At 47.5% G+C, this 22,537-nt stretch overlaps 1 protein-coding gene across 5 annotated transcripts in view; it reads right to left on the minus strand.

Annotated features, from left to right (window-relative positions):
- Positions 1-22,073, minus strand: part of SEPTIN11 (septin 11) — a 63,056-nt gene extending 40,983 nt beyond the window's left edge. For 3 of the 5 annotated variants that reach the window (XM_055724319.1, XM_027799726.2, XM_055724335.1), the window contains exon 1: positions 21,882-22,073. In XM_055724319.1, coding sequence (XP_055580294.1) covers positions 21,882-22,058 — 177 coding nt within the window. In that variant the 5' untranslated portion in view covers positions 22,059-22,073. Of the gene's footprint in view, positions 1-21,451; positions 21,559-21,881 lie in introns of those variants that run through there. The other 2 variants (XM_055724329.1, XM_055724345.1) reach the window with 1 other exon arrangement.
- Between the last annotated feature and the right edge of the window lie 464 nt (positions 22,074-22,537).

Below are 22,537 nucleotides of genomic sequence, written 5' to 3' on the forward strand. Positions count from 1 at the left end.
ACGTTAGAAATGCTTTTTCTGCTCCCACCACCGCTGTCCCAGTTCTTTCACCCCTTTTCCAGCCTTTCTGGCTACACACTCCCACACCATCACACATACAGATATAGTCCAGCAAGACAGCAGGGAGGAAAAAACCAGCAACAGCCATTTCCTTCTGTATTCCACTGTCATGCACTTAAAATAGCCCTCAAACAGCTGCATCGCAGGCCATTAAGTGGATTTATACTTTGCTACAAGTCTTTAGTTGGAGGCACAGCGCAGTATGGGACTCGACACCGAAGAAAGTGTGATACATGAACTCAGCGAGGCTCCTGGGCACAAGAAGGTAGAATTAACACAAACCTGGGAACAGACCATCTGATCCCATTGCCAAGTTTTCTTCAAACCTTCCCCAGGTTTCCACCAAACTCCAGTCCAGTTAAGGGTGTGAACACAACCAGAGCAAAATACAGAGATCTTTGGAAAGCAAAGCAGCCCACAGGGCTTGCTTATAAAACTGTAACAAGGCAGCACTGTTCCAATACCTGAATCAAATTAAGGGCCACTCCAAACATAAAAAGCCACAGCTTTCCTTGCTAGATGGTGCAGGCACAGCCAAGTAGGACTGGCTTGTAGTTCCTTAACCCTGTGTTTTCTTTCCTGAAAAACTGTAGCCGCAAATCAAGGGCAGAATTTGTCAGCTCCTATTCAGCAAGCTCCAGGACTGAAAGGTGCCCCAAATCATGCTCTGGATAATTAATTAGTCCTGCAACAATCTGCAGATTAGGATCTGCACCGATACAGTGTCCTGCAGCTTGCTCAGAGGCTGGTGGGGGATAACATTGCACAGTGCTACCCTGCACACAGACATGCTATGGTTGTCTGCACAAACCCAATCTCCAAGTAACACACACAGCTGCATATATAAAGGCATATAGCTTCAGATAATTTATTTGCCAGTTCTTCTGAGTCTAGACTAAAGAGTACCGATTTATCACAGTAATTGTCTTCATATCAAAATCTTAAGACAATGCTGATATACAGACATGGTTTCTACAATGCCCTGGTACCACAGCAGCAAATACAAACAGGTTTTGACTTAAAAAAAAAAAAAAAAATCATCATTCAGCCATGTGATTTGACATGGTCAGTGCACTGGCAACTCGTCTGGGGCTTGGAGTTACTGGAGGACCTAAATGAAGCAGATAAATGTACTCTTTGGGAAAGCCCTACCAGGACTTTTAGGGTCCCGGCAAGTGCTAGACACACAATGGAATTCCTTAGGGAAACTTTACTGGTCCAGTACCACCAAGGAAGTGTCAATCCAGTATCAACTGGATTGAAAGAGCTGTCTCAGACCAGCTCTTCTGAAATTCATATGCAACATGCACATGCATATATGACACTAAGGATATCAAATAAAAGGCTAGAGAAAACATTTTGGATTTAGACAATTCCAGTGCTTTTACTCTCACTAGCAAATGTTCCCTTGAGTGTGGTTCTGACAAAGTAATGCAGATAACAAAGGAGAAAAAACAGATTTTAATGCATTTACAGCATGGTCTAATTTTCTGAGTGTTAAGCCATAGCCCTTGCATCTGCTTAGAAAAGGAAAACTGGATGTGCATAGCCTCTTACGGTACATGAAGCTCTTCTACGGTGCCAGTGAAGTCATTCACCATTAATAATAAAAGGATAGCAAAGAATACAGAGGATTACAAATAACATTGTTTGTCTTAGCGTGCAGTTTTCTCTCTTCAGCAGGAGCGGAAGTGGAATTAAGTTGAACTGAATCTGTGTGCAGAGGAAAAGGTCAAGGTTTATTGAATTATTTAGGTGACAGTTTCAAAACGTTAGTCTGTAGACTTCAAGCTCTCAGCTGACTCAACAGCAACTCCTCGCTTGCCTTCAGCCAGTCTTCGTTTTCCTGCCTTTAACAGGGAAAGGCTACATAAAAATTTTCATAAATAGTACATAGCTTCAAGGAGCAAGTCCCCATTTTAGCTGAAGTACTTCCTTCCCTCCACCTCATTAATTCCAAATTTTTGACGTTGCCTTGAAACACTGTGTTTCGTCTTTCCAAAAATATCGTCAGAGTTGTTCCAGAGGAAAGCACATCTGATCTAGGTCTGCAGCACAGTCATGACACTGGTATCATTAGGAGAAGATGGGACTAGAAGGCCATTCCACACGAGGCTTTTTACCCGCCTGGTGTTTTGCTGCACTGATAGACTGCTCCAAAGACTTAACGCTTCTGGACTCGATAGGCAATGCAAGACAAAACATTTTTCTCGCATGCAGCCCACAGACAGGAATGTTCCCACAGTCCTCTCCACATCCATCACTTGCAAAGGGGCAGGATGGCCAAGGCATTTGATGAACACTACAATCCTGGTGATGCTCCAAGTCATAAAGAATCCCTGGACAGGACACCAGCAACTGCCCAACATACACTCCAAAATGTTTGAACTCCATAAATGCAGAAGAGAGACAGCTAAATAAACATTTACAGCACAAGAAGAAAGGATTAACTCTCTAGTCACAAGGAACCCAAGGATGAGCTTTACAGCTCCAGTTTTTGATTGTGGCAGAGATAAGCCTTTTATCCCAATCCCTACAAATGTGGAAAGTCCCCCTCTGCCCCACACCTATTTTCTGCACTGGAGTTCATGTTGAGCTATTCCTCCCCACACGCTGAAAAGGGAAAAGGCTCTCCTTGCACTCCAGCTGTTCACAACTAACTACAAGTAACACCACGTGGAAGATGCTACAGAACTGCGAGCCCTCACCGCAGCACAGCCAAACTCCCTTCTGAGGACGGAACACTTCCGTCCTCTCCAAAACACGTCCTCAGCCACCGCTGCAAACAGACCAGCAAGGAAATCCAACTCGCATGATTTTTTTTTTTGCCTGGGCCAGAGGAACTATCCATGAAGTCACAGAGACATTCCACCAAGCAGATGTCTCCAAGAGGGAAGTGAGAGACTCGAAATTGCATCTCCTGCTGCAGCCAGCCTGGGCAGCCCCTGCCAGCACCAAAGTAGAAAAAAAAATATAATTTTTTCCTCCCTGTCCCCCCAAGCACCCATACATCAGACTTCCATGACTGCAGACAGCCAAGCATGGGTACCATCAACTTCATCTGCTAATTAACTCAGGAGGAGCCCGTGTCAGCAAGCAAGTGAAGACAGCCCAAATTAAGCCGGCTACCTACCATCTGGAACAAGTCAGCCAGAATGAGGTTTTGCAGACACTACAGCCAAGGCAGAGAAACCTCGCGCTGCCTCCCTGCCCTGTGCCGTGCCACAGCACAGTAATTCAAGGGGATCTTGATGGTGTTGCCAACCAGCATCAGCAGGAGACTCCTGCAGCCCTGACCATTCTCACCTCATGCTTCACTGGCTGCAGGTCACCCACAGGCAGGAATAAAAAGGAGCAGGTTGCTAGCGAGGCCAAACACCTCTGAAGACACTGGAAAAGTGGAGACTTTTTCATAGAAACACCTTACACCACTCACAAAGCAGGCAGACAGCAACACTGTTGCCTCCCTTCTCGGGACCCTCCAAGTGCTCTCACCTCCAAAGGTGGCTCAGGCAGACATCATCACCCTAAAACAAGAGTCAGAGTTTCCCCGCAGGAGACTATGCTGGGAGCTGGGCGCAGCAGGGAGAGATCCTTCCCCCAACTACAGGCAATGACACCTAATGTTAGGCTTGCCCAACAAGTTCCTTTTGCAGGGACCTATTTTTTTTTACCGAGGCAGGAGCTCCTGGGGAATAAAATAAATAGTTTCATTGGTACAATTGGGAATATATTATCAAGGCAATGAGGCCACATCACAGCTCATTGGATGCACCAGGCTCCTAAGCTGTTTGAACCCAGCTTCCACCCCAGGGCTGGATCCTGGCAAGAGGCAGCAGGTCTGTGCCAGCACTGAGGGTAGAGGGCTTACGTGCAACCCCCAGCTTGCCAAGAAACATAACAGGAAGGGAGGGTCAGCACCAGACCCCCAATTCCTGCCCTGCGCCCAGCCCCAGCACACGGCATGTTCCTGGCAGAGCCTCTGAGCTCCGCCAGGTGCCCCCTTCCCCAATGCACGCAGCACTTGCACAGCTCCTAGCTGTATTTTAGCTTGCAGCTCTCAGCCTCCAAAAGGCTGGGCAAGTTTTCCCACCAGATCACACCAGGAACTTCAATTCCAGCAGTCACCCCAGCCTTCCTTACTCTTTTTAGACAAGTTGTGATGATTTCCTTAATGCAGCTTACTTCAGTGAGGTGCTCCTTAGCAGGAAAGGACATGTTTTAGCCTAGCCACAGACTGTGATTTCTGAAGGCTACAGTTTTATCACCTTGAGTAAAAGCTGCAACATTGCCTGTGTGAGAGATGTCTAGAAGGAAAATGCTGCAAAGGAGAAAGGACCTGGAAAAGCAGATAAATCCATGGCATTCAGAATAAGAAACAGCCACACAGTCTGCCTTTATTTTCTTGCACCTTTACCCGTAGTCAGGCAGAACAGCTACTGAGGCAACTGAAATAAAGTCTGCCTGAGGTGGGGGAAATCCAGGCCTTAACTCCTCAGCAAAACGCATGAGCACAGACGAATCTGTCATATTAAAACTGCTGTGGCTACACACCCAACTGACTTGAGTGCTATAAGCAGGCCTGGCCATGACTAAGAGGTCTGGTATCATGAACTAATACTACTGTGGCCTCAGCTAAAGCTCCTTCTCACTGCCTCTGTCTTCTCTCCTCCTTTGCCAGGGCTTGTACTCGCTACCAGGTTTTCCACCAAGACACCAACAATTTCTAAGCTGCCAGGCTCAGAACAGAACCTACTGCATGTCCTCCACTTCAGTGGTCTCCAAGCGAACACATGCACAGTTTTGGACATCCGAGAAGTGCCTGTCAGCTGTCACTTAAAAGAAAAAAGCCACGTAACAGCACGTGTCTGAAAGACAGACAGATGAGCAGTGCTCTTCAGTGATGGTACTTTAACCAGAAACCCACTGCTCTCTCCTGCACACTGCCTCGGTCTGTGGGGAAGACAACTCAAGAGGGTGCATGTGGAGGAGTGTTCACTTGGCCAGGTTCCCAAGCACCGGCAAGAGCCAAGCAATCACGTAGTCACGCATGGTTCAAGGGCAGCTTTGAGATCAGCACTTCCCCAGTGCCCCTGAAACCAAGAGAACAAGAATCTGCCTTCCCCGTGAGGTTAAGCTCAACACCATAAATACAATTGTGCATACACAAATGCAAGCCAACAGAGCAACTTCTTACTGAAACCTATGCAACCTCCCCAACAACCACCCATTTTATACCAAGCACTGTACTACAGAAATCTTTAAAGCCTGTAATAAAGGCTAATGTCAGGCTTAATAAAAAAAGGCTAAGTCACCAGTGATAACCCACTAGGAAAAGAACGACTGGGCATGAGTACAGTACGGTACAAACTTAACAACCTGGCGTCCAAACCAGACACACAGCTTGGAGAAAGACTTTCCTCAGCAATACAGCACTGGCAAACAGCAATTTCCCATCATCAAGGATTTCAAGCAGATTAGTTTAATCCTAATAATGCAAATAAAGCCAGATGCAAAACTGGCCTAGGTCACTACATGTGGAAAAACTTGCCCGTGATCCCCCCCTTCATGAATCTCTCATAATAAAGGACAAGCCTGTACAGTTACCTTTTTCCTCCTTCCCCATCCTCCAGCAACTGAGCCAGCTTGGTGCTACCAGGCTGGGTGTGCATGGGGGGACACGGCTGGCACAGGGGCCATTTCAGTAATCAGTTTCTCTCCCAGTAACAGTGCTTCTGCACTTGTATCTAGTTGGATGCCCTAACACTGGAGACCAAACTCAACATTTGCATGTAGGGATATACCTTCAGGTGTTAGAGCTTCTTCCCTCCTCAAATTCAACTCCCAACAGAGAGGCTGCAAGTCCTCCTGTGAACAGCAAGGGCTATGGAGGCTCAAGTGATACACCCAAGTCACACTCCATTTCTCTTTTTCTCACCCCACTCGCTGAGGTCAGACTACCACTGTTTAGGATCCTGCTCACAAAGTCAAAAGCAGGGATGCTGATTACTGTCAGCTAAAGGATTTAGAGGGGGGCTGGCATACGCAAGGAGGGAGAAAAGCCTCTCACAGCCCAAGCAGCTGCTTGCTCAAGGCCAAATATCACTCCTTGCCGCAGTTGAACACCCAGGAGGCTCAGGTCCTCCAGGTGTGAAGTGCAGCACCACAGCATTGCTACAGGCCTGATAGACACCAGCTACCATCAGAGGCTGCGCTTGCTCCGGGCAGGTTCGTATTTTACAGCCTGCACATCTCAGGCTCAGTAGTGCTAGTGAATACCCTCAGCAAGTTTCTAAGAAGCATGTATCTAGATGTCCTAGGTAGGACTAGAAGTCCCCCTTCCTAGGGGAGGAAGCTCATTCTTTAAGAGATGAGACTAATTCCACATTCAACTTCCCACAAACACCAGTTATGCATCAGCAGTCACAAAAAGAAAAATCACATTAAAGTCCTGGGGCTGGGAAGGGGGAAATTTCTTCAAGACTGTCCAACACAAAATGAAAAACAAATAAATACTCAAGGTCCCACACTTCCCCTCATGCAAGTAGGTTCAGATGCTACCAGCCCCTGAACTGTCAGCCAACTGGTATGTTTTTGTAAGCTTAGCTCTTCTTGGTGAACAACTTCAATTTTTGCTCTAGAAAAAGCGACATACATACCCACAAACTAAAAAGCCCAACAGAAACAGCGTATAAACGCACAGGATAAGGAAATAAGAGAAAAATATTTTTTTAAATCTGTTGCTAGATTTATTAACATTAAGTACTGTTTTGAACAACTGCATGTAGACAACAATTTTCTAAATGAAAATACTAACAGTATGTCTATAAACAAACTTACATTAGTGGCTAAATTCTAGACACTAATTAAACACATCTGGTAACAGTAAAATCCTATTCTTTCTTAGAAGTAATTCAGAGACCTTGATCCAAAACCTACTATCAACTTTGGAGGGCCCAAAGCTCCAGACATACAAAGTTTACTGCACCAGGAAAACAAAAACAAACAAACAAAATCCCCTAAAACCTCAGGAAGCATATTGCACACTAACCTGACAACACATGCAAAGGTTTTCCAGTACTAAGAGTGCCGTGGTCAGCAAGCCTGCTCTCAGAAAGCAGTCCCAGGGCACGCTGGCAGGAAAGGAAACAGCTCTGTCTTTTGTGGGCTTAATTCTCGAATTTCCTCTCATGTCAGCAAGGAGAACCAGCCCCTGCTGTGCACTCCAAGAATGTGCCCAGTATCACCTGTGCAGTAAGCTGATCAAAGACACTGCAGTCACATATTTAACAGCATAGAAGAGCAAACTGATTTATAAACTCAGGGCACGAAGCAGTCATGCATTAACACCATCATATACACTTAATCAAATTAATTCACTTAATTATGAATAACTGTCTAATAGATACAGCTATGCTCTGCATGGTTTCCCATGACTATTATAAGATCCCTCTGATAAAACAATGCACATCCATAACTTGGCAGCAGGTCCATCATCAAGGCCTGTAATCCTATCAGCTATACTGGTCATTTGTCATTTTCCAGGTGCTTAAGAGGAAGGGGGTCTGACGGCCTCTGGCCAGCACTCAGCAGCAACGTAAATTAGCAGACACAGTTCTCATTTTGTACCTCTCTGAGCTCTGGACATCAGACATAAGTCCCCTTAGAATCTGTTACAATATAACAACATACAGCTTTGCATAACAACATTATGCCTTTTGACCTGATCAAGTATGAAGAGTTGCGTCTCTAGAGCAAAGAAAACTTACTTTCCAGTCATCGGATTTTTTTTCCCCACATCTATTATCAGTAAGGGCATTTTGTGTTTGATCCCACCATCCTGTACGTGTTGTCATTGTTCTCCACTGTCATGTGTCCCCGTCCCCCCACAAGGGTTCCACTAACAGCCTTCCTACAGCTATTTTTAAAAAAGCTCTCTGTCCCACCACGGTCCTTGGCAGAGCTGTGCGTTCAGTGATCTTACGGTATATGTCAAAGCTACAGAACATTTGAGAATTACATTTCAACCTGTCTGCTAGAAAGCTCGACATTTGTAACAAGAGAGGCAGTCATTGACACACATAGTAGGAGCAAGACTTGGCCTGGAAATGACAGGGGAGATGCTGTCAGGGCAGGCAAAGGGATAAGCAAACAAGTTATCCAAGGCTTCTGAAAGCAGCAGCTGCCAGCACAGCCAGGTCCGTACAGCCCTCGGTACCCACAGCTGGGAGAAGCAGTGCTCCTCGCTGAGCACACCGACCGTGGAGCCAGCTTACTTAGCCAAAACTATGGGGGTAGCTGCAAACATCATTTTTCTTCCTATGAAATGTGACATTTACTGGCAGTGCTCTGCTAGCCATAAACACTTCATCGTGCTTCCCAGCACCATGGCTCTGCCAGGAAAAGGCCTGCAGTAAAAACGTGGTTTGGTTATCAGTCTCTTTCAAAAGAAAGAGAAGATCCTGTACGTTACAGCCAACATTTATTTCAAGGATTACATGCTTTATGGGAACATGGGGTCTTTAACGAGAGAACAGTGAACTTGTATTTGAGCTGGTCACTGACCTCCCATACAGGCAATGCAGAGGTTCCCACTGCTTCAGCAGCAAGCTCACACCACCGGCACAGCCTCCGCAGAGCTCCAGCAGCCCCAGGGTAAGGCGGGCAGCACTCTGCCCTCACCACTTCCCTACAGGTGACAACTACACGCTGGGCTACAAAATTGCCCCCTCTCAGGGATTAACAACCTGCCAGCCCCTGTGGGTCTTTGAGGAGTTTCTGCTTGGCTTGTTTCCCTATCTGACCCAACCGCCCAACCTCCACAAACAAACCTGACACAGGAGTTCCACCCTCCCGTCTAAAGGCCATGCCTTCTCCATCCAGTAGCTCAGGTGATGAAACACAAAATGTTTCTGGGCTCTAACCCCACTGCCAATACCCCTGCAGAAAGCAACCACTCCAGCTGCTCAGATGCAAGCACTGCTCTATCGTGTGACCACATCTGAAGGCGTAAGGTGCAAAGATACACCAGGCAACACAAATTAACTGCAGCAAGTCTCCTTGTAGCCTTCTGAAATTATTCTCAAAGCAGAGATTCTAACAACCAAACAGTGCACATGAACTTCTGCAAAGAAAGACAGTGAGATGCTCTGAGGGCACTTGCAATGGGTTAACCATTATTGAAAGTGCTCCTCAGGTGTGAGGATACACTTTGTTGTTAAAACCAACATGAAGGGAAAACGCCAGCCTCCAACAGTGTTTTCAGCCCCGCCACAGAGCAGCCAGATGAGCAGAGAGCAAACAAACCACAGTCAGTGGGAGGCAGCCACTGACCCTGCCCTACATGCTGTCAAAGGGTTCCCATTCACATACCAAGGCTCCCAAATGCCTTTGTGAGCTGGACCTTTGGCTTCTGGTACCTTGGTCTTGCTTCGCCTGCAGTGGCGCGACAGTTTAATTAAACGCAGGAGGCTGAATAGCTGGAAACAGGCAAGGGAGCGCTGATGGGTTCACATCTGGCTCTTGAGTTTGGTGCCAAGGTAAGACTTCCATTTCTTCAGCTGCAGAAAAGGCACCCAACACCAAACTGCCGAGCCAGATAACAGGCCTGTCATGGCACCAAGCTGCCTCGGAGCTGTAAGATCAAGCAACCTGGCATTTGCTCAGACAGCTCAAGTACCTGAAACAAGGGAATTGCCTTCCCAAATGACAGAGATACTGCAAAGGCTGCCTGGGAAAAGCTGGTAGCTAAGAACAACTCCCTGTTGCTTCCCACTTTTTGTTTGATGCATGAAGAATACTCATATCTGATATATTTCTGCTTACTTCAGAATATCCTGCCTAGAGTCCAGTGCCGCTCTGCAGAAGGGCCAGTCTTTAGGAACTAAGTGTGACACTTCCCAACATTGTCCTGAGCTAATCCAATGTTATTTTTCCTGCAGCAGGCTGCTGCTCACAAGACCATAGGCAGAGGTTTGTGAACCACTGGCATCCACCCATGTGCTTGCTGGAATCACGTTCTTCCAAATTCATAAATTATTCCATACACAGGCTCCTGCAACATCCATTAGCTGTCAACGGACCCCAGCTACAAGGTTAAACTGGAGCAAGTATCCACCCCCACAGATGAATTAATGTTGGCCACCACATTCTGCTTTGGTTGTCTACTCCAGTCATGTTTGTGCTTTAAAGGAAAGCAAAAGCAGCCTGATCCCGACTTACTTTTAATTTCTGACCTCCTGTCAAGACTTGTGCTGGAGCAATCCATGCCACTGCTTGTAACAGACCAGCAAAAAATTAAACCCACGCTTTCAAACTTATTCCTTGATACACCCCAAAAATGAACAGAACAAATTAGCTAACATACTACTCACCTGAACAGTCCAGCTGCTCAGACTTTTCCCAGTTAAACTAAACATATACCTGGTAGAATTCAAAGTCTTGCAATCTTATGAGTACAGACAATACATATTGCACTCTGCTTTGTTGAAATACATAGCTCAAGGACAATTTTTGGAAGGGAAGAATGGAAGATTTTGCAAGGCAGTTTCTCCAAATGACAATAATAAGCAGGAGGACTTGCCATTAGCTTGCATCTCCTGCAGTTACTTTTGTGCTGTAGCTTTGCATAGCCACGCTATACTCTGCTTCCTCATCCTCTTTTCCCCCTAAGAGGTGTCGCTCCAAAGAAGTGTGATCTGGTGCCAAGGTGTGCCAGCCACCTCCCGTCCTGCTGCCTTGGCAGGAGAGCACAGAGGCAGCTCACGACAGGCTGCTCTCCTGCAGCAACATTTGCAAAGGCAGGCTGCCGGGCCAGCACACAGCCCCGTTGGCTAGGGTCCCACACAGGTTACAGGCTGCCCATACTAGACCCCATTTTTCTAGGCTCGACCTCAATTCCTTTTTTTTTCCTGGAAGCACCAGGATAGGCAGCAGGGCACATCAGGTATCCATCTGTAAGCAAAGAACCGAACTGTTTAGCTTGGCCGACTAACTATGCCAGCACATACCACATAACAGCTGAGCACAAGTTGACCACAGAGCAAGAACGACTGACAGATGAGCAGGGGTGCTGCTGAGAGAACAGGCTCCGCTGCACTGTGCTTCATCTCTCCACAGCAGCAAGGCTTTAAAGACCTAACAGAGCAGGTAAATCCTGTCACAAATGTACACAGCCAAACCGAAGGATTGGGGAAGACAAACATACCCAAAGGCAAATTCAGCTGCTCCAAGCGAGTGTTTCCTGCAGAGGACTAGGCAAGATTAGTTCACATGAAGGAGCTCTGACATGCTTTGCAACTCCAAGCGCTGCAGACCTCCCTCTCCTAAAAGTGGGGCACAATTCCCATGCGTGGTGCACGTTTTTGCCCTTGGCTTGAGTTATTTAATGAGATACCAAAGCAAGTGATCGCTGCATATTCCTTATTAACACTGCAAAGGCTGGAAATGCAGCAGTCTCCACCTCCACATCGCTCAGAGAAGTAGGTAATGCACGAAGCCACAAGCAGCACTGCATGGGCTGCTTATAGCCCAGAGCAGCTGGGGTCCGACAGGTAAATAACCAGTCCAGGAACTTGGTAAGCCTTCAAGGACAAAGGCTAACACCCAGCTCTTCCTCCCACAACCGTCCAGGAGAAAGAGCTGGGTTTGTACATGCAGTGTTAAGCTCCCACTCTGCATGCCACAGTACCAACACAGCACCAAGCGCCTGGTCCTGCGGCAGGCCAACACATGCTGACCCCAGGAGAGCAGCCCACCCTTGGGTGCATGACGTTTTTACTCACATCTCCTTGGGACACTCAGGAGCTCCCAAAGGTGCCAGCTGGAGCATAAACCTCAAGAGCAGACCTGTACAGCTCTCCTACTTGCATAGAAGCCAGGAGGACAGCACCCATCCAGCCATCTCCACCCTCCTTCCTAGCGTTCAGCACCACCAAACCAGAGATGCTGGGCCACGACCCTCCTCTGCAAGGCACTGCATCCGACCCGACACACCAAGTCCCCTGCCCTGAACAGCTTTCAATTGCCAAGGTATTTCAGGGCACATAGTCCAGAAAAAGACCTGTTTACCACAGTTAGTGTGGATGGGGACAGCACGTGCACACTCTTCTCTTGGGACTCCTCAGTCTCCATGAGTGTTTTACATGCGGACCAACCACCTCCTTCACACCAGAAACATCGACCATTTTTTAGCCTGTGTGAACTTTATACTTCCCTTCATTGCACGTAAACCGTATCACAGCTAGCCTGCCTGGATTTATACTTCTAGCTTTCTGGCTCATCCCACTTGAAGGAATCATCAGGTTGTTCGGTTAGGCTATAAAAAAATACTGCTTTCCTTAGGTTATATCAAAACCAAGTAGCACACATGCCATGGAAAAAATGCTTCTCTGAGCTCCACTCCTGGTGAGGCCAAACCTGGGGGAAATGTAGCTGTGTTCAGGAACAGACTGTAGTCACACATCAGACTACAATTTCAAATAATGCTTTTGTTTAAACAACAAACCCAAACCACCTCTGACTTTGATGTTTAAGTGGTTCTGGCCTACCACAGAGAAACTCGCCATCTCTTAGGAATGCTCTATGTGAAAATTGCCCTCAATTGCATTTACGTAAACCCAGAGAAACAAGGTCAGCGGAGTTGCTCATGCTGCTCACTTTTAAGGCCTACTTACTGAAATTACTTGTTAAATCTCCTTGAAAACATAACTTGCGCATTACTGTATTTGAATAGTTATTTTCTTTAAAGTGTTTTTAATTAAAAGCATTGGTCTGCTAACACTTCTGTGCCACAAGATCTCACTAGATTTGCGCAATAGGGCTAGGTTTGTAAAGGTAACTATGCCCGTGCTACTAACTCATTGTTCACAGCTTTGCCCCTTACAAAACAAAGAAGGGAATTCTCATCTGCTTTACACATGGAGAAAACAAAGACATACCAAAATGAAGGTATCTGCCCAAGACCACCCAGCAAATCAGGAGCTGAAACACTTGCAGCGTGCCAGCCATTCAAGCCTTAATCCCAAGTGGGTCTTGTAATTAATGCTCTAATAATTAATAATTGCATAACTCCAAATGCTAAACAGCAAAGGCAATTTCCAGCAGGATGAATATTCAGCTACCTGGAAACACAAACCCGAAGGTCCCCTGACACTACCGCTTTTTGGCAATTATATATCAGAAGCCAAACTAAATTGTTCTAAATGTTCAGTGACCATCAACTGCGCATCCCAGAAGGGGCTTCTTTGAGAAGTTCTTTCTTTATAACTCAAGAGCATCAGGAAGGGTTTACCGCTGCCTCGATGAAGAGCTGACCCAGGGCCAAAGCACAGATTTCCACGCAGGTTCTCCCCAGCACAAAGCAGCTCCTAGTATCTGGTGCCACTGTCCACCTCCACTACTTCCACCGGACACCAGGGACTTGGACCTGTGCTGCAATCACCAAACCCTCCCTTCCTTCCCCACACAGCTGAGCCAAGCCTGTGAGAAAGACAGGAGCACTCTGCAAGAGCTCACTCAAAGCCAGGAAGGAGGGCTGCCTCCTGACTCTGGCCAGGGGCTCGTTTCATGACTTCCAAAATCGGTCTGGCACAGTGGAAACAGATCTTCCAGGTGCAGAGGCAGCATCCTCCGACCCTTCTCATGGCACATCCCTGTGGGGACCCCTCACCCATCAGCCTTGACAGTGACCAAGGGAGCACCCTCAGGCCCCTGACAACCCGCTCCCCAAAGATGCTTAGCATCTCTCACCTCCCCAGGACGTTCAGAGAACTGACGGGCACCCAGCACCTTCTCAAAAGCAGGCTGAAGGCTCAGAAATCCTGATGACTAACCAACCTCTGAAGACAGATTTGAGGGGGCAGGGGGATAAAAAAAAACACCATAAAAATCACATAAATTGGGTCAAATGCTCCTGGAAAATACCAATTACTTTATATATAGCAGATTGCACTAGGATGTCATTTAATCTCAGCTTGCCATTGTCAGATATTAGCTCCAATTCTCTGCTTTGCTTTGGCTGCCATATTAAAGTGCCATGTATTCAATATTAATGAGACAGATGAAAAAGAATGAGGTTAGGTTGGCATTTTCTGTGATAAAAAATACTTTGGGGCAGAAAAGCATTCATTTATAAGCATTAAGGATGTTTCTTGGCTTGAAAATTACACATACTATACAGGAAATGAATGAAACCATTTTCAAATGTAATTAAAACAACTTAATCTTCTAATTCTCTAAGCTAGCGAAGGCATAATCATTGATTCATTGTTTCTTCTGTTAAAAACAACAACAGCAGCAAGTTGAGTTACCTGTCCACAACTAGGGAAAGCTTTACAGATAAAATTCCTGACACAGAATTTGAAAAATTACACTTCCCCCACCCCAGTGTCTACACCCTTGCGCTTACACACGGGCAAAATATTTCAGTGTAGAACTGACCGACCAAGAAGAAAAAAAGGCACAATGAGACCTGCCATAGCTCAATCCGGACACAAAACAGGTTTTGGGGAGGAAAAAGCAGCAGCCAAGTGATGTGGTGGTTAAGTGGTATGATTTACCACTACAGCAAGTCACCAGACGACCTAGCAAAATCCCTGCTCCTCTTGGGGTCTTGACATGAAGATTTGAGGACTGTGCATATGTTCAGTCCCAGATGGCTGTGTTAAGCCTTATAATCACCGTTAGCATTTACAGCTAGCAATATACCTGCTCACAGTATGACAACCTAATCTTTTAGCTGTAAGAGCGGAGAATAAGTGAGAACTGTTTCCAGCTATTTAATTCAGCAATTTCTGAAAATATCAGTCTTGACATCTCAAACTAGGAACAAAACAAAACCAATGACTATTGGGATATCATCAGCCATGCTGTTTCCAAGTTCATTCTGCTGATATCCAAAAAATTTAATTCTACCAATTAAAACAAAAGGAAAAAAAAAATCAAAAAAGGCAACAGAGAAAAGAAAAATCTTTAATCATATGAAGAAGAAAAGGAAAATCCAACTACATTTATGCACATTCTCTTTATTGGCAACTCTGTACATTTCCTACACACATCTGGAGGATGTGGGGTAATCCATGTTACTGCAGAGATGCCAAGAACGAGTGTCAATGATAACCAGATACCTTCACCTTTCCAGGTTGCAAATTTCTTATTTCCAAGCTAGGCTACTGCCTGCCAAATTTTATCCCAGAAAAATTAAACCAGGACCATCACCCTGCTATTCTTCATTCATCTGAAAGCTGCCAAAAGTTCCTAGGCTGACTCAGATTGGAGGAGATGGGTTTTCACAGGGGCTGAAAGGAGATGATTTCTGTGCTTCAAAACGCAAAGATCTGGCTGTGGCTACAAGTGGGAACCTCTATATGAAAGAATAAAAGCAGACTTGCAATTCAATCTGCTGCAGTTTGAGCTCTCGTACTTCACTGCAAATCAGTCACTGTGCTACCCTGCGGAAGAGGGCAATACAAGCTCGCGCTGTCACCAAGCAAGCCATCTACCCAGCTCGCTCCTCTGCCACCATAATTTTCTTTACAGACAAAAACAGAGGCAGCCACTACCAGACTGTCAGAAACTTAATTCAAGCCACGTTAATGTGCTTAAGCAAAGCATTTTGCACACTTGGTGCATTCAACATATCTGGCAAATAGATTCTGTTGAGTCTCTTGCTTACACAGGACGTTGTACTTCACTTTACACCCAGTTAACCCACCACGAAACACTCAGACTTTGCAGAACACTTTCAGATCCACAGACAGCCCCAAACAGTCCTGCAAATCATTTACAAAGATCCCCCTCAGGATTCAAAACACTATTTTTCCCCTTCCGTTCCCATCATGTGAGAGAGTTTAATATAATTTCTGAATTAAATACATGAGATGCATGCAGATTTCCAGAAGCAATTCATATTCGAACTACTGCTGTGCACTGCGATCAGTTCCCAGGAGCTGCTGGCAAAGCAGGCAACATCTGTGGCAAAACCAAAATGTTTCTAAAACAAAGCTTTTTCCATTAGCTTGCACCAAATATTCGTGACCAGATCTGGTAAAGAAATAACCTGCAATTACAGTACTTCAATAACATATTGCCAGCAGCTAGATCCCATCTGAAAATAAATCTGGGATGCAGAAATGTTAACAGAAAATCCAATTCGATAATAGAAGATCTAAAAAAGCTATAAGCTGAGATGGAAGAAAAAAAACCCCAAAACCAGTAGTAGTCTGCTCTTTGCCATCACCTTATGGGAGATGCTACCGAAGAAAACAAAAAGCCCAAGCCTGCAAGAAAAATATTCAGCTCCTCCATATTTTCAGCAACTTTAAAAGCTCTAATTGCAAATTCAGATCCTAAGACTACTCAGCCATCTTCCTGAACACAGGCGCAGCCTGTATTTTTAAGTAAGGAGTCCCAAAGCTAGCTCAAGACTTACAAATTGCAGAGCTCGGAAAAATAATTGTACTACTAATGAAAAGGCAGTAATAGCCTTCGGACCACATTTCATGCCAACAGCAGGTATCGCTTATACTGGATGAGCAGAGAACACAGCCACAGGAGAAAGCTTGCAGAAGGGCTGGGTATTGCTAATGGAAAACCACAGAGAGCTTTTCCTCCTTCTCGTGGCTCTTCCTCCACTGCCACACGCCAGGCCAAGCGGGCCTTGCCTATGCCTGCATTAAGCACACCTGCCTGAACTGTGGATGAAAACAGCTCTGGTGACTCCTGCAAGTCCTGGCCTACGTAAGTCTAAACCAGGCACCATGGCGTAGAGAAGGGGGAAAAGCATCCGGAGGTAATGAAGCAGCCAAGAAAAAGCATCTCTCATTCTCATCTCACCAAAGGCATCATGTAGCAGTATGCAAACTAGCACTTATAGGGAGAAAGAAGAGCATTTGGGGTAAATTTCTGTTACTGCCGCTCTTAGCTAAGACAGCAAGACCCTGAATGTGGTTTTCAGTCTGATCTGGAGCATTCTCCACCAGCATTAACGCTGAATGCTAGCAGCACCGTGGTGTTTGTCTGAACCATTATTACGCATCACTTATTACAGTAGGCTGAAGAGCTGTTCACAGAGCTAGAAGTGAAGGCAGCTAGACAACGTACCTAAAAAAAAAAAGCTTACAGTACTACTGTGGGGCTTTTTTTTGCTTTCTTTTTATATCACCTGGTTGCACCCAACTGTTCTAAGCTGAAGCTGCTTTGCTATCTTTTCCTGCAAGAGTCACTATAGCTTACAGGACTGGAACCTAGAGCCAAACCAAGCCAACAAAGAGATTGGACAAGGCAGAAGCATTTGCCAAGCCAGTAGAAGACCCTGTCCCTTTGGCATTTCTCCTGCAAAGCCACTCAGTAGCTTGTGGCTTGTCTCATGCCCGCACTCTTGGCATTACGTTGAGAGGAAGAGGCATACCAAAGGCAAAAAAAAGAAGCGACAAACTTCACATTGCTCCAGAGTGGGCAGCCAGCCAGTAAAGCCATCTCTCTTGGGGGCTGCAGGGGTGGGAAGGGGACATATAAAACATGCCTCAGCTCTGAGTAAATATTTTACTTCTCAGATTCATGCTGCTTACTTAATCAATCCCCATCATTTTTTCAGAGGCCCTACTCAGACACAAAAATTGATTCCTCATGATCTCATTTACACAAAATAAGGAATTTTCCAAGTATCTCCATCAGATCCTGACTCCAGGTCAGCTCACTTCATGCTGGAAAACCTAGAGGCTGAGCTTGGGGCGGGCTGGACACATAACCTGCTCCACAACTGAGGCTGTGCCGAAAACAAGGCAAGAAGGAGGCAGGTTCCCACCATTGTTAACATCAACAGGAGCAACAAGAATTGTCTGAAAGAATTTCCTACTGCAAACAAGGCGCCGAGGTGAATAAAGGAAATGAAGAGTTCACAAACTAAAATACAGTCCTATGCACACCGCCCAGGTCTGCTTTCCCAGTACAGGCAGCTGAGCCAGGCCAGGTGCCCAAAAGCCACACTTCACAGCCAAAAGCAGGCACAGAAACCAAAACTCATGCCCCTAGCCATCTCAGCAGCACCACCCAAGCCCACAACACTGCCACGTTCAATGCGAGGAGAGTCCACAGCCCTGTGATGCTCTGTGGAGGATACTTGACCACAAGGACAGTTCAGCCTTGCCATTAAGTTGGAAAGCGCCAAGCTTCCAACCAGCTGGAACACTGGTGACCTGTGCCTGGAGCATGACAGCCCACTCCCTGCCCTGGGGTCCAGCCCCAACCCACCTCATCCCCCGACCTCTCTCAGTCTCAGCTCTCTACCTGCAATAGCTCTTCTCTCACCCAGTCGTACCTTTGTCAATGAAAAGGACCAAACACTCAGCTAGCAAAAGCACAAGAGACAGGTGTCTATCCTCCTTCTCAGTGCTTATCTCATTGCCTAAAATCAGTGGTCACGGTGGCCCTGCTCCACCTACCAACACACATGGATGGGGCTTTCCAAAGGCACTGCCCCACAGCTCTCGCAGACCCCAGCGGGTTTTTGGTAGACCTGCTGCTCAGAGAAAGACAAAGCACAAAGAGTTTTCAGCTCCGTTAACCCTGCTCTACCTTCTTGTTTCTCTCTTTTATTAGCTCCCCCTCCATGGAAACTGGCAGTCTCTCATTACCAAATATTTTTAAAACAGATGGAAGAATACACTGCGCTGCTTTAATCTCTCAGATAACGTTTTACATGGGAACCATGTAAAATTCATATTTTCCATCAGGTTTTGTTTGACTTGGAAAGGAGTCTACATTAGTATATGCATATAAGTAAACCTTAGTTTTGCACCTTTAACTAGACCACTATAACTCTGTAAACGTGTAACTGTATAAACAAATAAAACGCAGGGTAGGGAGGCCAGAACCCTCTTCCATGCTCTGAACTACTGAGAAACCATCCAGCAGTGGTCAAGATACTGTGAATTAACCCAGGAAGAGGAACGGGGTCCCCTGTCTAGCACATCTCAATAGTTTCCAGACTACAAGTGGCTTATCTCACACTGAGCCCAGATGACCATATGCATCCTTCCACCCTGATGTATGTTTAAGGAAACGCATGGCTTTCATCAGCTGAGAGGTCCCGTGGCAGCTCCCAGCACCAATCCTGCCAAAATTTTACTTATGCATGCTTTTACATTTACATACTGAGATCAGTCTATTAAGTCAAATGAAATTACTGGCAGTGCATTACACATGTGCCTTCACATCTGCGGATCAGGACCTTAAAATGAAAGCCGCCCATCCTAGAAAACACGCCCTGCTCTGCTACAATTAAACACAGACACTTCAGAGCAGTTCACTGAAGTTATATTTTATGCATGCTTTTACAATTAACATGGTGTCATATCCTGCCAGGACGTAAAAGGTTGTGACTCAGGAACGTTATCATAGTTTTAAGTCAAACTGACTCGCTTTTCATTTCATTCCTTTTCTTTCCCCCTTCCTTAATTCTACCCCCGTGCTCCCTCCAACAAGACGTATACCATTGGGGTCCTTATAAAACACGGTTATTACATTGAAAGCTTGAGAGGCAAACGTTCATCAGTCTCGCCTTGCACTAACGTATAATTAACCATTTCTTCAAACTCCCTACCACCCTGCCAGCAACACAACAGCAGCATGCAAAGCAGTAGCAGAGAGGATTAGATAAGGTGGAATACAAGACAAAACAGAAACACCCCTGACATCTACTGAATACCAGCCCACTGTCCTTTCTTCTCTTATCACCCCAAGATAAAACAACTCTCTTCTCCAAAAAGGACTAATTCGGGGGGATGAAGGGTCAGCCCACCAACCACTTACGAGGAAGCCGAGTGCCCTCATCCTTCCCTCGCCCACAAGCACATGCTTCTTGAGCTGCAGGATGCTTTATTCTGCAGTCAGTCCCACTGGACTGGACTCAGCAGCACACAGATAGGAATTGAGTTGAACTGGTGCAAAAACCCCCATGCATGCTGTTTTGGGATTGCTCATGGACTTCGGTTACCAAAAATGTGAGAAGCTGAGTGGTCGCATCAGTTTAATATAATGACAGAGAAATATAGCAAAACACATATGCAAGAACAAACAGCAATCTTGTTTCACAATAAACCACATTCCCGAGCCTACTCACATTGCGAGGCTGTACCCTCCCCAAAGCAAAACGGCTCTGCTTAGCAATACCCTTCAGCCTGCTCTAAAAACGAGCTGAAGTAGTGATTTCAATGTGTTGTCTTACAATGAAAGACAAACTTCAATTTCCAAGCACGCTTGAGATTTTAAGATCAAGGAATAATTTCGGAAGAAGCTTTACAAACAGCTTGTATAATTTACAGGTATTCTGTTAACAAACGTCAGCTTTTATTTTGCTCAGTAGCATAACTTCCCCACCTCCAGTAACACCATTAACCCCATCTTCATACATTTGCTTTGCCACATCAGAGGAACTGTACAGCCCCACAGACCCATAAGCGTGGAATAAATGCTAACAGAAACCTTCTCGTCCTGGTCACATCTTGAACACAGACCATTTTCTTATTTCGAGATGGAGCCACATTCAAGTCCTCCGCTCATGGGCAGCATCTGTTTTACTCGCAAGCACTGGCAAAGTTACGGGGAAGTCAGGCAAGCTCCCTCCCTCCCTCGGCCGACGATGCACAAAAGTGCATTCAGTCCGGTCACGGTGGAGTTTCATTCACGTTTCTGCAAGCTGGATGCAAGAGAGACCTTTTTCCCCCCTCCCCCTTCCCGGGAAAGAGCATCTGTTAGTTTTTGTGGGGCTGGGTTGGGTTGTTTGGGTTTGGGTTTCTTCCTTCTTTTACAGAAAGAAAGGGGAAATCTTTTGTCTTTCTCCACATGGATGTAAAGAACTCCCGGCCCCCACATCCCCAGCATAACGCTCACGCTGGAAGATGCAAAACACGCGTGCCCCTCTGGAGACTTCCACGCCGGGGTTCCCACCTCTCCTGCCCGCCGCAGCCGAGCGCCCAAAGCCCCCAGCCCTCCCCACTCCCTGGCGCTTCCACCCGTGGGAACCGGCGGGGCAGAAACACGCGCGGCCACCGCGCTGCTCCCCCTGCCCGGCGCAGAGCGAAGGGCTCCCGGCGGAGCTGCCGCCCGGCCCGGCCCGCTGCAACAAAGAGTCGCGGCCCCAAACCGGGGCGAAAAAGTTTTGCGCGGACCCCGACACCCACCCCACCCCCCGGTCCCGGGCACGGCCGGCGGCGCCCCGGCACGCCCGCCGTCCTCTCCGGCATGGCACCCCCGCAGCCCTCCGCGCTACACGCTGGGCGCTGCACCCCTACGACCCCCGGCGCCGCATCCCCGCACCCGCCGGCCCCACACGCCGCTGCACTCGGGCAGTTCACCCCCGGCACCGCGCCCCCCGCCCCGCCGCCGCACCCACCGCCGGTCTCCCCACGGCCACGGCCATCGCGGTGCAGTGCGCTGCGCTCCCCGACCCGCCGCCTCCGCGCCGCCTGCTAGGACTGCAACATGGCCACCCGGCGGGGAGGGCCCATGCGCAATGCAAAGGGGCCGGGCGGCGAGGCGGGACCCCCCCGGCCCTCCCCCGGGGCCGCCGCGGAGCGCGGGCGAACGGGCGGCACCGCCCCGGGCGGCTGCGGCATCGCGACCGCCCGGGGGACCCCGAAAGCGGGCTGGAGGCTCGGTGGGCTGTAGCAGGACCGCCGTCATACCCCAGCCGTAATGGCAATTAGCCCCTCTCTCGGCGAGCCCTCCGGGCAGGGGCCGCGCTACTCTGCACCACAGTCCGGCTGGCCCGGGGAGGGGGGGGCTCGGCCTACGCCCTGCCCGCTGGTACCCGACCCCTTCACCTGAAAGGGTCCCTTCGCCCCGGCTCCGGCAGCCCCACAGCGATGGGGGGGATGGGGGACAGCTGAAAGCCGAGAGACCCTCTGCTCCACGGGTCCGCGCAAAAAAGAGACGGCTGAGCAAGCGAATGGCGAGGTCCTCCCACCAGCGGTTTGGTTAAGAAGGAACAGGGATGCCATGAAGAGGCATTTGTGATGGGGAGTCAGGCAGGAGCTCCCGCGGCTGGGCTGCCTGCCGACAGGAGCGTGCAATGCCCTCGTGTAATGACACAGAGGGCAAAACCGGGCAGCTCGTTCCTCTTCTTTCTCTGAGCTCTCCCCTCCTGCCAAACACACCCATACTTTGCTTTTAAGGAAACCGGGTACGTCAGCCGTGGTGGCCAGTTACTCTCCCACTCTGGTAAATGATTTCCAGGAATGAAGTGAAGCACAGCTGGCTCCTGCTGCTCCAACTGGCAAAATGCTTAACACCCTGATGTGAAGCATGACACTCCTTTACCTGCAAAGGTAGGAGTTTTACAGCTAAATTCAACATGTTTGCTTGCAAGTCTTCAACTGAGGCAGCAACGAAGGAAGGGCCCTGCTGGGTCAGGTCCCGCAGTGTCTTGCAAGGCATAAAACCCCAAAAAGCTACAAAAGACAAAGACCCAGTTCACCAC

The sequence above is a fragment of the Falco cherrug genome, chromosome 1 (assembly GCF_023634085.1).
Source record: "Falco cherrug isolate bFalChe1 chromosome 1, bFalChe1.pri, whole genome shotgun sequence".
NCBI classification, from domain to species: Eukaryota; Metazoa; Chordata; class Aves; order Falconiformes; family Falconidae; genus Falco; species Falco cherrug.